Here is a 15,242-nt window from a genome sequence, read left to right as displayed (position 1 = left end):
AGTCTGCTTACAGACAGGAAGTTAAAGATCTGGCTGTCTGGTGCAACCCCCACAACCTGGAGCTCAACACGTTCAGAACAGTGGAGATGATCGTGGACTTCAGGAGAAATCCCCCAACAACCCCCCACCCCCACCCCCAAATAAAATCAAATAAAGAATGTTATTTGTCACATACACATACATACATACAGGGTACGACATGCATTGAAATGCTTTTTATGACAGTCTGGCATGAGGGAATAGGATGGGGAGAATAGACCAAAATAAACCAAGAGAAAGAAGGCAGATAAATAAAGTATAAACTATATAAAATATATAAAGAAATATATGAGAGCAAAAGTGTATATACATGGTATGCTTATGACAGTAAACAGTAATACAATAAAAATTTAAGGTGGTTGATGTAATTGTTCTTAAAGTGTCCGTGTGTGGTATGGTGTGGTATAAGTATAAGGTGCACTGTGCTGTGCAAGTCCAGAGTTAAAGTGACAGTCCAGAGTTGAAAATGTCATAGTGCAAAAAGAAAAAGAATAAACAGCACTGTAACAACAGTGGAGTCATTCAAGTTTCTGGGTACCACCATCTCTCAGGACTTGAAGTGGGACAATAACATTGACTCCATTGCTTAAAAGGCCCAGCAGAGGTTGCACTTCCTTTGTCAACTGAGGAAATTCAACCTGCCACAGGAGCTGCTGAAACAATTCTACTCGGCTCGGCCATCATTGAGTCTGTCCTGTGTACATCTATAATTGTCTGGTTTGGTTCAGCTACCAAATCATACATCAAGAGGCTACAGCGGACAGTCAGGACTGCTAAGAGGATTAATGGTGCCCCACTGCCCAATCTCTAAGATCTTTACTTATCCAGAGTGGAGAAAAGGGCTAAGAAAATCACTTTAGACCCCACACAACCAGCCCACTCTCGCTTCGAACTGTTGCCTTCTGGTTGGCACTACAGAGCTTCGTCCACCAGAACAGCCAGGCACAAAAACAGTTTTTCCTCTATACTCAGCATGAACAATTAAAATGTTCATACTACACATTGTCCATCATAACTGACACATTTATACCTAGAATCCAAATGGGCTAATTTGTAAACTGAGCACTTGTAAATAACATCTGTACATTTATTTAACAACACTTTTATTCTGTATATATTGCATTATTTAACTGTCTGGTTTACTATTTTGTTACATTTTGTCTGTACTTCTGCACTGGAAGCTCCTGAAACCAAGTTAAATTCCTTGTATGTGTAAGCATTCTTGGTAATAAAGCTATTTCTGATTCTGATTGTGCCATTTTTTGTGTTAAATAATATAGGAATAATTTCAGAAATGAAATGTATCTATAATTGAATGACTGCACAAATATAAATATGGAGGTACACAATTCTATAGTTTAAATCAAAGTTTTTTGGGAATGTATTTGTTCTGTGAAATTATTTTACATTTAATGGAAACCATAACTATAAAATTCGGGGGAATCCTGTTGTAAATGGTCTGTAATTACGGTAAATAATTTTATAGAGCGCCTTTATACAACAATATACGGCCGTCGCTGTTACTCTGACGTCACAGATCACGGAAGTTGCCCGTGTGTATGTGGAGACGGTAAGTGTTCGTGTGCTACTGCGCATATTTTTGGTCAATATTGGTTTGCAAATGCAAATAAAATGTCCTGTAGTTTATTTTATACATATTTAACTTGATGCATTGGGTCATCACTTTAAAACGCTAGCGCTTGTTAGCAATGCTAAAGCAGAAATAGTAAAGAAAGTTCTAGCAGCTGGATCAAAGGGTTGTAGGTACCATGGCAACGTAGACAAACAAGCAGCGCGCGCTCTAGTCTTATTTCAGTACTTGACTGTTTAGAGAATCGCAGTGTCCGCATTAAATCCCTTGATATTTTTCGCAGACTTTTCCAGATTGTTTCATTACAATTGCAGTCATGGTGCAGATTCACGTTAAACGCGGAGATGAGAGCCAGTTTCTGTTCAACACCACCGTCGATGTTTCTATTGAGCAGCTCATTCAGCAGGTCACTCAGATCTACAACGGGAGACTGAAGGTGGACAGGATTTGCTCTGGTAAGAAAACTGTTTCATGCAATGAGAGATGGGCAGTAAGCAATAACTCTGGTCTTATCAGCATGCCCTGTGTATTATGTTGTGATTTGCTCACACGCACCTTCAGATTTCTTAGCTAGTCGTCAGACCCTTCCTGGATGATACTGAAACGTGTAAGGGAAATGTACTGATTGAGCAGGAATAGGAATCACTGATTTTGAGCTAGTAATAGTAAATCTGTACTTTCTGTATGTGTGTTTTTTTCCAGAGATTCCTGAACTTGCAGATCATGGCATCACGCTTCCCCCCAACATGCAAGGCCTGACCGATGAGCAGATCACAGATCTGAAGTTAAGGGATGAATGGGAAGACAAATGCGTCCCAAGCGGAGGAGCAGAGTTCAAAAAGGATGAAATCGGACGCAGGAATGGACACGGTAAAACCTTGTGCTGCTTAAGTATTTTGTGCATTTACATCCAGCAGCTGAAATTAGTTTTGTGGTTCTCTCACTTTAGCACCCAGTGAAAAAATGAAGAATGTTTTGATGAAGACTGCAGAAGAAGCCAAAGCACTGATCTCAAAGGTAAGTTTTGGGCTAAACAATGCTTTTAGCATGCAAAGGTTAAAGGTTATACTGTTTATACTGTTTGTATTTTGTTTTGCTTTAAAGAAACAAGTGCAGGCGAACGTGTGTGTTACCATGGACATGGTAAAAGAGGCCCTAGACCAGCTTCGGGGAGCAGTGATGATCGTTTACCCAATGGGCCTGCCGCCTCATGATCCTATCCGAATGGAGTTGGAAAATGAGGAAGATCTTGCAGGAACACAGGTTGTGTGACCAATATTTTGAGAAGAAAAAAAAAGTCAGCTGTTACTTACCATTCTGAACTTATATTTTTACTCTTCTTAATCTAATTAGGTGTCAGAAAGCCTGTGAACTATTTTTAATTTCACTGGTAGAAAATACACAAAAGTTTAAAGCACTTTTTACTCTGAATCTATTATTCTATTCTGAATCTATATTTTTTCATGATGAAAGTCGGTATTTAATAGTGACAATGTGTATTATACTTCATTTCTTCATCTGTGAAACATTACAAATATGAGTTTTTGACTACAGTGATTTGTTTATGGACAAAATATCCTGCAGGCTTCTTTACAGGTGATCCCAGAGAAAGAAGCACAGTTTTGGTGGGCAGCGAAAGAGTTGCGTCGGGACAAAAAACTGCAAGATTACATTGGAAAAAATGAGAAAACAAAAATTTTGGTGAAGATTCAGAAGGTGAGCACTGACCTAAGTTACTGTGTTACCTTCTAATTTTAGATGTAAATTTTATCACATATACTGATTTCATATAGTATTGCATAACTCTATTTTATAACTGAATGAATAAATCTGATCAAAAAGCCTTATCGTAATGTTTTTGTTGCCCTTTACTTCAGAGAGGTCAGGGGGCACCAGCACGTGAGCCTCTGGTCAGTGAGGAGGAGCAAAAACGTATGATGATGCACTATTACAGGAGGCAGGAGGAGCTCAAGGTAAGACTCTTTTATAATGCATTGGTTTTTTTTGTTGACCAACGTGAATGTCAACGTCTTAATCACAATCTAGCAAAGATGTCGTTTTTGTGTATATGATGACAATCTGTTTCTTTGACTGAGAACTGGATGATTTTCTTCCTTTGCAGAAGCTATCAGAAGCAGAAGATGATTTATATTCGCAGCCAGAGTTGTCAGACAGGCAGGCTTTAAAGAGACAATTTCAAGGACTTACAAATATCAAATGGGGCCCGAGATAAATGGATAATGAAATGGATAATATATGCATCATTTTCAAGATCCTCCTATTTTGTAAATGAGTTCATGAGTTTATAAACATGTTAAATAAGGACAGGCTTTAATTAAATAATAAATTGCAATGTATTGATACTAATTGAACATCTCTGAGCTGCTCCATTAAGAACACAAAGAAAGAAGGATGCCACACCTTTCCTGTCTTTGTGTGCGATCTTTCCACTGGTTCCACTGAAAGCCAGTGATCGTTACCGGCAGGAAATTACATCACAGGCCTCAGGATTTAGAGGCCATTTGAGGAGTGTAAGCAAAATGGAAATCACTTCAGCGACTTCAGGCTGATATGAGCTACATAATGTGAGCTTGTGAAACTCCCCTTTAGTTCAATGAAAATGATCATTTATTTTTGAGTATCGGTTTTAAAGCTTGTTTAAATTCTTGAATTCAAAAGTGCGAAATAAAGGGTTAATGTTATTAAAGCATGGCTCTTAAGATTTATTAAAGTAGTGTCTTTTATTCAGCATTAAATAACTCAATAATAAAAGCATCTGATTTGTGGAAGTTGCAAAAGTAATAAATCTGTTCTTTTTTATGACCACACAGTGATCAGCACAGCTAAAGATCCTGTAACATTCAGATTTTAACACATTCACATGTTCATCCTTTTTTTTAATCCATAAGACATCCAGTGTGTATCAGTGCAGAGTACAAGAAGTGCCATTAAGGTATGAATTCATACTGATCTCCTGAATGATCATCTCTCGTCGTTCCAGTCTCTCAATCAGTTCTGCTGCTTCAGTCGTGTACATTGCCTCTTCCCAACAATACACCTTCCTGCCTACCTCTGACATCATTGAGCTGTCCATCAACAGCTCAGACTCTTCATCATCACTGTTTTCATCATCTTCATCTTTTGGTTCCACAATGTCTGTTTTCTTGTTTAGGCAGCATATGCCTTCAAAATGCGTGGTGCAGGTTATCCTTGTAGAGATGGCCACCAAGACAATGAACAGACCCAGACACACACCCGAGATGAAGACCAGGCCAGCCTTTTCAGGATATCCTACAATGCAAAATAGTGCATTTTGCAAGTGCATTTTATTTTATTAACACTCAGAACTGCTTAAAGGTTTTGGATTAAAATGCCTGCTAAAAAAATCTTTTTTTTATTTGTTTTGAACAAAGAAACCCAGACTTGCTCTACCTTTAATGTATCCATATGCCATAAGAGAGTTGCTCACAAGGACGCCATTTATATCTTTCAATTTGGACTCTCTGACATCTGGAGGTTTCCCTGTGAATACAAATAAAAATTGCATAAGTGTATGTACACGAATCAGATCCACAAATGAATTAACTACATTGCCGCACACGGACACTTTATGGACACTCTACACCACACCGCACACGGACACTTACAGACCCTTACACCACACCATACTGCACACTGACACTTTATGGACAACCCACCACTAAAATTGTCTATTGTTTACACTTTGTTACACATTGTTTACTGTTTCACTGTCTACTGCCATAAGAATTTTTTGTATATACAGTTTTCTCTTTGTTCACATACATATCTTTATATATCCTTTATATCTTATATTCTTATATTCTATTTTATATAGTTTTTATACTTTATACTTTATCTGCTTTTTTCTTTCTCCCCACCCTATTCCCCTCATGCTGGACGTCGTATAAAGCATTTCACTGCATGTCGTACCCTGTATGTATGTGTATGTGATGAATAAAATTTGATTTGATTTGATTTGATGTCCGTACCAGTGTTTGTGGTCTCTTGAGGAATTATGGTAGTTTGGAAAAAGGTGGGATCAGCTTCTTTGAATAAACTTTGTGGAACTGTCAATAGAATGGGGAAAAGGGTGTAAAAGTGTAAATTGTTATTCAACAACAAATGAACCATACAGTCATTCATAGTTTTCCCTTCTTACAAAGTGTAATTGTAAAATAAGCCAAAATTTTCTTTTGTAATATATGCAAAACACTATTTAATGTTATTATATGACACAGCGAGGTTAAATCACTTTTTTATTAAATGAATTAGCCACTCTTTTAAGTGCACAGTGTGAACTTTAAACAACTCTCACAGTTCCGCTCGGGGAATCACTCTGGCAAGGAAATACATCATCTCCAGAGGGCGATGAGTAATCCTATTCTCCATTTAAAGTGCCCGATGCCAATCAGAAACAAAAGCTTCGTATTATAACCAATCCATGGAAGTCCTACAGGAAGCACATGAAGTCTTCTAAATGGCATGTGCTTTCTCTGCCTTCGTTCCTGAACAACATGCATTTTATATTTTGTCATTGTGTTTCAGGAAGAAAATGTATAGATAAGAAAACAAAACAAAAAAAGACGTGCAACCTCACTTTCCCACACTCCTAAACAATACACATATTGAAGAGCAAACTCTGTCTCTCACTTTCTCTCTTTCCAAATATATGTTTGAAAAAATGTGGATAATGTGGTTGGAAAAAGTCTTGAATGATGGTGAATGAATGATGGGGATCAGATAAATGCAAAAAAAAACCTGTAATACAGAAGCCCAAAAAAGTTGAACTCAGCTATTTTTATTTGTAAAAGTAACAGCATTTCAGTATGCACAATGCAAAGAGACCTCAAGGAATTGGGACTAAACGGTTGTGTAGCCTTAAAAAAAACACTTATCAGTGCGTCTAATTGGTAAAAGGGCTTCAATTTACTAAGGAGCATAAAAATGGACTCTTGGGAACTGGGGAGCAACGGATAAAGGTCATGTATTCTGGAGATGCTTTTGTTGGTGAGGTCTAGGATGACAACATTATGTGCCCAAAAGAATGAGGTCAGCTGACTACCTGAGTATAATGAATGACAAGGTTTTCCCATTATTAGATTTTTTTAGTCCATGATAGCAGGGGCATATTCCAAGATAACAATACCAGGATTCATCGGGCTCAAATTGTGAAAGCAAAAGACATCATTTTTACGCATAGATTGGACACCACAGAGTCCAGACCTTCAACCAACTAAAAGATATGGGATATGCTGGAAAAGACTTTATGCAGCATCCAAATCTCCCATTAATTCAAAATCTTGGCAAAAAATGAATACAACTCTAGACAGAAAATAAAATGTGACATTGAAATGACTCCACAGCAAATGCGTTCCGTAATCAAAACGAAATGCGGTCCAACAAAATATTAGAGTGTGACTTTTTTTGCTAGACAGTGTGTGTGTATGTATATATGTATATACAATACCACATGAGTAGACAACAGTGAGGTACTTCTTTGTTTCAGGCATGCAGGGATTTTTAAATAGCTTGTCATTAATGATAAAAAGACACCGCTGCATTCCATAGCACAATTTTTTTACTGTGTCTAGGGCTCCATGATACAAACACTCTGTAAAAACAAATAAACATAAAAACAGCTAAATAGTCAAATAAATTTAAAACATAGATCATTATCATTAACCTTATACTTTGTTACAGATTGGTCAGTTCTGATGAAATGCAAACCAGACATTTTTTGTGTCTTGGTTTCATGCATATTGCTCATATTACTTTATACAAGTTTAAAAACGTAACTTATGTCTAGTATCTTTGGAGTGATGAGCCGATATGTTAAACAAAAAGGAAAATGTATTGAACTGTTTGGATTTAGACCAACTGAAAAACTCACCAAAGGGAGGTGGTTGGTCTTCCTCTGTAAGACAAGCTGTTTTCTCTCCCAGTTCCCGTCCATACACAGCCGAATAGATGTTCAGCAATTTTGGGTACTTACAGTGAAGTATCATTTTATCTCCCTCACATCTCGTTCTGTTTTTATTTTCCGCTGAAAAAAAGACAAAGCTGGATTTATAAGAGAAACATTTACTTCACAGAAGGAAAAAATACACTCAACAGTCAGCTGCTTACTAATGCAGTTGTATGTAAATACAGGTAAAAACTTCACTTAATATTCAGATCAGGCTTCAGACTGAAGTAAAAAACATTATCTTAGTCACTTTGACAGTGTGATGAGTGTATTGTTGGTGCCAAATAGAATGGTTTGACCATTTCGAGTGGGTTTTCATAGTCATTCCTCTATATAGCTAGTATATATTGTTTCTCCAGGACCAGGGTCAATGAATAACAGTCCAATTATTCAGTAAACAGCACTATGAGTTGTTGATTTATTATTGAAATGTTTTAATATTATTAATAGATTGATATTGGATGGTTTATAGCTTGAGGGACATGACAGAAAATTCAAGGTGCTGATTTGGGCTCCATATTACCTATACCCTGAAGGACATCAAGAGATACCATGGTCAGCAACAATACAAAAATAGGCTGTGGGATTCAGGGTTGAATACTATTACTGGCTGAAAGTGTTCCAAAGAAAATAGTCCCCACACCATAATACCACCTCCACCAGCCTGGGCAGGTGACACAAGCAGAGATGGCAAAAGTACACATATCCTTCACTCAAGTAGAAGTACAGATACTCATGTTTTAAAACTCTGGCAAACAAGTATGGGCTCTTACATGTACTTAAGTAAAAAGTAGCCATTACTGGTAACTGTTTTAGTGTCACACTGGTAACTGGACCTCACATCAGAATAATATATTAATACAAAGGAATTCATGTATCCAGGCTGAACAACCACCATATAGAACACAAGCAGAGGAAGATGATGATGATCAGGTGATCAGGAATGTCTCCGTTCTCAGTCATGTTTACATCGCTAAATTCCTTTGTCTCTTCTATGTTAGCCCCATACTTCTCATTGCCTTCTGCTTTGCTTGTTGTTAGCTTAATGGGCACATGATAGCCAGGAAATGATACAGCAGTGGCAGATTGAAAAGGCCACGGAATAAAAGAAATAGGTTGATCGCAAAGAGAAGAAAAAATATTGTTCATGTTACCAAATAGATTAAAGCTACAGTAACGAGCCTGGTTGGAAAATTAAAGTACAGATATTTGTGTAGAAAGTACAGATATTTGTGTAAAACATTTTGTGTGAAAGTAAAAAAGTTGTCCAAAAAAGAAATAGTGAAATAAAGTACTGATACCAGAAAAATCTACTTAAGTACAATAACAAAGTATTTGTACTTTGTTACTTCCCATCTCTGGACACAAGGCAGGTTTGGTTCATAGATTAGTGTTGTTCACACCAAATCCTGACACCACCACCATTTGTTTGCCTCAGCATCAAGATTAATCAGTCTTAGCTACAATGCACCCATCTTTAACTGTCCAGTTTTGGTAAGACTGTGTCTAATGCAGCCTCAAATTCCATAGTCAAAATCTAGAATCCAGGTATAAATATGTATTTGGTTAATCCCAGCTGACTCAGGTTTCTTATTAGTTTTTGTGGAATGATTGTGTTGAATGTTAAATTATCATCTTTGAGGTTCTTCCAGAAGTCACCTTTTTTAGAGAATGCTCGATGGTATATGGTAATATGGCGTTCTCTGTTTAGAAGTTAGGAGGGTAATCATACTAAAATTTGAAGTAACAATTTTTTTGTGCACAGATCTCTGTTGCTCTAAAAATGGCCAACTTGTTAGTGTTTCAGGTTTTCAGTCTAGAGTGGGCATTGGTTCACCAAAACTGGAAAGTTAAAGATTGAAGACCAGAAAACATTGTTTTTGTTTTTTTAACCAGTGATTCTTCTCCTCTACTTTCACCTGTTTAATTAGCAAGGTGTTCCCTGTCATTTAGTGAACATTAGATTAAATTGCACAAGAATATCACATCTGAAGAATTCATTTTAAAATACTCAAACCAGTTTTTCTGGCACAGACAACTTTGCCACAATCAAAGGGACTAAGATCACATTTTTCCCCAATTTTAATTTTTGGTGTAACTATTAACTCAAGGTCTTGACCTGTTTTTATGCACTGCACTGCTGATACATGATTAGCTGACAGATTAACTGCATGAATAAGTGTGTGTGCCTAGTGTTTACCTTATATAGTAGTTTATTAAGTTTATATAATTCAGATAGGTTGTACTCACTGGGTTTGCAGCCGTATGATACATGAAGGTGTTTGGTGGTTCCAGGACAGAGGTCACGGCCAAAGAGACGGTAGTTAACTAAGATTTGACAGTTTCTCTGGTCTTGGCATTCTGACAGCATCTTCTGTTTAAGAAAAACACCATTAAACAACATTTTTACGACTAGTTGCCTAACACTTTAGGACACTAACATGTGTGGAAGTCTTTTGATGTCCTAAATTAATTATTCTTACGTCGGGATCTAGGGGCCTCTATGGGTCTATTATGTCAGACTAGAGAGTGTGCTTATTTATTATACTTTTTTTTATGTTGAGTAGCTGGAAATCACATCTCTATTTCTACAATGGTACATACAACAAAAATGTTAAGTATTGTATGACATTCTGAACTACACTGTACCATTAATAGTTGTTGCAATAATAAGGCAGTCTGTATTTTTCTTTCTTTGTCTAGATTATTTACACATGAGCAAAATTTGTTAAGGTGTGTTTTTATCCACAGATATAGCTAAATTTAGCTATAAACAAACTTAGGCATATTTAATTAAAGTAATAGGATAAATAAGGTGACAGAATTGTTTGTTCAATTATGATGCAGCAACATAGGTGTAGCATTCATGTATGTATTGTTTTCTAACGGTGCATTTTTGCTGAAAATTAAAAAAAAAATTCCTATGCAGCATTGTTCATACCACAGAGTGACGGTTAATTGAACACAATAAAAGTGCACTTTTTTGTATTTTTTAAAGTAACACTGAGTACGCACTAACCATGTTGGCATTTATTCAAATACAGAAACTGTGGAATATATTTATTGTCACCGAATGAATTCAGTCCTGCAGATGTTGTGCATAATTGAAATCTCTCACCTGCAGAGCCGTAGGTGCATTGCAGTATGGGAGAGGTGCAGGAGGCCTGTAGACAGCAGACTGCACAGAGATGGTGGAGTGGCGTGGACAAGAAAGCAGCAGAAGCTCACCATCACGGGCATGTGCTGACTGACTAATGATGATCCTAAATAAATATGCTGAGACAAATGAGAAGTGGAGCTTGTACCCATTTTTTTTTTTTATAAAAAGTATTTTAAGCACATGAGGTTTTACAGTATTTCATTTAACCGGCAGTGAACATCACATGGAATTCTCTTGACCATATACTATTTCAAGGTCTTCCAGTTAAGTCATACAATGACATGTACAACATAACAAAAAACTTGTACTGGTGAGCAGAATTATTTTTTTCATACTCTTGTGACTCCCCTGATAATCAAAGTCTTGTGGGCCTGTGACTACATACAGATATCATGTATAAGGGTTTTTTTCTGTGCCGTAATACCCTCTTCTCCTAGTTAGCTACTAAGTTAGCTTAAATTCATTATACACAGCTTTGGCTTTAAGTGACTAACAATGTTAGTACTTAAGTAAAAATAAACAATTCTATATGGCAACCAGATGAAGTATTGCACCCAAATCTACAATGCTTAAGCAGCAAATATAGAGACATTTTAAACAATCTTGCTTAAGTGTTAAGCAAAATATGTCATGAGTTCTGCCACCAAAAATGACTTGTCACATCAATGAATCTGTGCAGTGCATATTTCAATATCAATTTGTACTTGAACTCCTACCTTTGGGCCTCTTTCTAGTACCATGAGTGTTTTCAAGGTAAATTCAGATGACCCTTTTGCCTGTAATGTTCCACCCAACCAGGAAGTATATATATGTGGTACTAATTTGAGGGCAATATGATCTCTCACTGCAGGCACAGAGGTCATTCCCTTGGGTCTGTGGAAATTAAGGGACTTTCAGAAGTGTTATCATTCTGCAACTAAACTTTAAACACTACAGAAATGTAGTGAATACCAAAAGGGTCACAAGCTCCAGCTCACTAGAGATGTTTTTTTTTTTTTTAAAGGTCTGTTTGTGGCATTGAAATGTTCAGTGAGGTGTTGTTTATAGTGGTTGGAACATGTTGTCAGCTTCCTTCCTGACTAGACCCGAAGTCCCACCTGTTCCGTCAGTTTTAGCCACTGAAAGGGACTTGTGACCTAGAAATATGCTTCAAAACAAAATCTTGATTGCACGCCATCATTTGGGCAAAATGCCTGGGCCCTACTGTGACATGCCACTCAGTTACAAGCGTTCCCTCCTCATGAACAAGTGTACCAAATCACAAAGTCAGTGCTACTGCTACCTGGGCCAGCCACCTTCTCAGATCCCACAGGTCTCTGACAGATTTGTAAGTGCAGAAGTCATTTATGCTCACATTTCCATTTAGTCCTAAGCTGATTGATTATTGAGTTGATTCTTCATTACATACTTTATTGAGGTGATATTCACCTCTAGGTTCCTCTTGGTCTCTTGAAAATCAAGAGTGAAATTGAATGTTAATGATGTATATAAGTGATATCACCTATCATTCCCTTATTATCCAGCAGCATTAGAATAGAAAATTGCCTAAATTGCCAAGAAATCAATGACTGTATGCCACCAGTATTTATACCAAATACTATTTTATACAGCCATGACTTTATTTGAAGTTCCTAGCATGAATGCACACATAAACAAAAAAGGTCTTCAGGTAATATCAACTGTCCCAGCTGATTATCCACGATTACCAGAACCAAAGGTATATAACTTACTAGAGTTCAGATGTGCACCTGAGCCACATGTTACAAAACATCACTGCAGTAGCACTAATTGAATGTATCAATAAGCTAATTTATCATGTGGATATTTTCACCTGAATTGTTTCTTCATCAGGAGAAATTCGTTGTCAGGGCAAAACGCTTGTTTGAATCCTGAATTAAATGTATAAATTGTAACTCTATCGTCCAAGTGGACTCATTGTAAGTGTGCTGGCTATCAACATGTATTCTTTCCTGGCCTTATAATCATAATTTAAGTCAAATGTGGCATCGGCTACTTATAAAAAGAACATATTTGAACATGTTTTAAGTCTTAGTGCTTAGTGCCACATGGATAATAAAGGTCACATTGGACTGTTACGTTTACTCATTAATGTTAGTTAACAATATAACAAAATTATAAAGTGCTGACATAATAAACTAAAACAAAAATTAAGTGAATTTGTCATTTGTAGCAGTTGAATCTGAATTGCATGAATTAATTGAAACCCACATTATTTAAGTAAAGTCATAAATCTGCCATTTTATCATATGACTAATCCATATACCAAAACGTGTTTTGTATTTCCCTTCTGGCGTATAATAATCCACCTGGCCGAGGAGGAGTGTGTAAGAGTTTATTGTACGCCACAGGGGGATTATTTTCCTGCTGAAATGGTTAAATCCTCAACCGGGATTTTGCAGGGTGGGATTCTGAACCATAACTCCTGACTCATCCGTTTAATCTCTTTATCTTTTCCCTCCAACATACATAACCTGATTAGATTGTAAACATCTAGCCGTCATGTCGCCCTCTCGATCAGTGCGATTCTCATCGTTTTAGTGAGGAGAAGCCTGGACTAACTTGAGAAGTCGGCGAGTCCGTGCATTTCGTCCGTGCACAGGAGGAGAACACTGTAGAGAAGGTGAAAGCTCCAGCCGCCGGCTCGGTGGAAACCACAGCTGCTCGCAGATCGTGTTCGAGAGTTCGAGATCATCTTCATCTTCATGGGCGCTTAGGGGTTTCTATTAAAGTTCCATTCATGCCATCCAATGAGGAAGTTTTGTCAAGAAATCCCAGTGGGGAAAAAATCAATCACGCCTATGCTTCAGTAATTTAAGGTTCGTTGTATTAATATAATTTAAACTAACCGTGAGCTCGGAGGCAGAACATCCGCGAATAACAGAGAGAGAAAGACGCATGTTTCAGTCCCAGTGGAAGAAAATAGCAAGTGCGCAACAAGTGAAACGTGTCCTATGAAGCGCGTTTCTAGGCGAGTCAGCTGGATATCATGCCTTGCCCGTAGCTGTTCTGTCTTGCTGTGAGACTTCCATGGACTATACTGTAACTCCTGTCACGTTACAACCTATAAAATAACATAACTCTGGGTTGAGTACGGGAGGGGGCGTGGCACCGAGTGCCTCCCATCATCATAGGCTAAAGTGGTTTACAATAATTTGCATAAAGCGACCTAGTGGCCTAGAAAACCACGCCCTCAATCTATAATAGCTGTAAATCCTTAGGATAAATATGATAAGAATCCTAAAAATCCTAATTTTTAGGATACTAAGAATCCTAAAAATCCTTATGAAATCCCTTTTAACAGATGCTAAACAGTAAAATTACATTAAATGAATTCCAACAGGTGTTTTTAGTGATTTTATTGATGTGAGTGAAATAATGTTTCCATGTATGATGCTGTATGTATTTCATGACCTTTTGCAAATGTACCATCTGTCTAGAGACTGCAGGTGGAAATTAGCATTTTTTTTGCTATAACCTGGCACATGACATCTCTTCTTTCTTAGACTTATGTTCTCTGTGCATTGTCCCTGATTAAGTACAAATAAACTCATAAAAATAAATAATAATAATTAAAAAAATTACCAGTTGACATATACCGATGTTATTTTTTTATTAATATAAAAGATGTACTGATTCTATTTTTCATTCTTATTCATTTTCTTTCAATGTTCGGTCCTGGGCTCAAGCCTGAAATACACACTGGATGATCTCATAAGTACTGGATGATCCTTATATCCAAGATTTTATATCTTGGATGATCTTATAAGAATCCTAGAAATCCTTTTAACTGATTTCTGTCAGTTGACATAAACAGATTATATTTTCTTTTTCTTATTATAGAGGATGCATTGACGCCATTAACCTCCATTTTTCATACCTTATTCAATCCTGTTCTCAAGCATGAAATACACACTGGATGGGATGCCAAAGCCACTCATTTTCAGTTGAGCAGACATAATCCATTTGCAGTCCTTGGATGTTTTTCGTGAGGTAGATGAAATCCTGAGGACCTCAGGTTGAAGCAGGGACCCTGGATTTTGCTGCCTGCAGCCCAGTTATTTTTCCCTTCTATTTTTCATATGATATCAGTATCAGAGATTTGATCATTAGTTTATAAGTAATACTGACACCCACCTAGTGCACAATACCATTAGGCCTTTAAGCAAGTTGTGTCCTGTGTTTGTGTTAATGCCACAAAATACACCAGGTCCATTGCATTCATTAACAGTGTTTTGGGCAATAATGAAACAGTAATAAATAGTAATAAACATATATTGCTGCATATCAAATCAACATCTGCTGTGACCATCCTATGCCTGTAAGACAGCATCAACTACCACTTGCACACAGTTTTTGAAGGAACTCTGCAATAGGTTGTTCCAAACATCTTATAGAACTAACCACAGATCTTCTGTGGATGTAGGCTGCTATAAATCCTTCTGTCT

At 37.1% G+C, this 15,242-nt stretch overlaps 2 protein-coding genes across 4 annotated transcripts; one reads left to right on the top strand and one right to left on the bottom strand.

Moving 5' to 3' along the window:
• Positions 1–1,560: 1,560 nt before the first annotated feature.
• cfap298 (cilia and flagella associated protein 298) lies at positions 1,561–4,337 on the top strand. Its single transcript, XM_046861536.1, has 8 exons — positions 1,561–1,609; positions 1,914–2,085; positions 2,333–2,500; positions 2,580–2,647; positions 2,735–2,893; positions 3,215–3,346; positions 3,508–3,603; positions 3,753–4,337. The coding sequence occupies exons 2-8, from the start codon at positions 1,947–1,949 to the stop codon at positions 3,861–3,863; spliced, it is 873 nt and encodes a 290-aa protein (XP_046717492.1). The 5' UTR covers positions 1,561–1,609; positions 1,914–1,946; the 3' UTR covers positions 3,864–4,337.
• Positions 4,338–4,352: 15 nt separating this feature from the next.
• eva1c (eva-1 homolog C (C. elegans)) lies at positions 4,353–14,013 on the bottom strand. Of its 3 annotated transcripts, none has more exons than XM_046861534.1 (8): positions 13,357–14,013; positions 10,735–10,892; positions 9,867–9,987; positions 7,542–7,694; positions 7,119–7,262; positions 5,641–5,718; positions 5,063–5,152; positions 4,353–4,921 (listed from the first exon to the last, which is right to left on the bottom strand). In XM_046861534.1, the coding sequence occupies exons 1-8, from the start codon at positions 13,499–13,501 to the stop codon at positions 4,554–4,556; spliced, it is 1,257 nt and encodes a 418-aa protein (XP_046717490.1). In that variant the 5' UTR covers positions 13,502–14,013; the 3' UTR covers positions 4,353–4,553. The 3 variants fall into 3 exon arrangements, with proteins under 3 accessions (XP_046717490.1, XP_046717489.1, XP_046717491.1); XM_046861533.1 differs by having other exon boundaries at positions 9,867–9,990; positions 13,357–14,010; XM_046861535.1 differs by lacking the exon at positions 7,119–7,262 and having other exon boundaries at positions 9,867–9,990; positions 13,357–14,011.
• Positions 14,014–15,242: the final 1,229 nt, after the last annotated feature.

The sequence above is a fragment of the Silurus meridionalis genome, chromosome 11 (genome assembly GCF_014805685.1).
Source record: "Silurus meridionalis isolate SWU-2019-XX chromosome 11, ASM1480568v1, whole genome shotgun sequence".
NCBI lineage: Eukaryota > Metazoa > Chordata > Actinopteri > Siluriformes > Siluridae > Silurus > Silurus meridionalis.
The sequence above is the reverse complement of the archived record's forward strand: the minus strand, read 5'-3'. Positions and strand labels throughout refer to the sequence as shown.

Excerpts from the sequence above, each read along its gene's own strand:
- cfap298 (XM_046861536.1), top strand. The coding sequence starts at position 1,947 with ATGGTGCAGATTCACGTTAAACGCGGAGATGAGAGCCAGTTTCTGTTC. Across the intron at positions 2,086-2,332 it reads GGTGGACAGGATTTGCTCTG|AGATTCCTGAACTTGCAGAT; the intron begins GTAAGAAAACTG and ends GTTTTTTTCCAG. Across the intron at positions 2,648-2,734 it reads CCAAAGCACTGATCTCAAAG|AAACAAGTGCAGGCGAACGT; the intron begins GTAAGTTTTGGG and ends TTTGCTTTAAAG.
- eva1c (XM_046861533.1), bottom strand. The coding sequence starts at position 13,501 with ATGAAGATGAAGATGATCTCGAACTCTCGAACACGATCTGCGAGCAGC. Across the intron at positions 7,695-9,866 it reads ATCATACGGCTGCAAACCCA|CGGAAAATAAAAACAGAACG; the intron begins GTGAGTACAACC and ends TCTTTTTTTCAG. Across the intron at positions 5,719-7,118 it reads CACTGTTGTCTACTCATGTG|TTCCACAAAGTTTATTCAAA; the intron begins GTATTGTATATA and ends TTCTATTGACAG.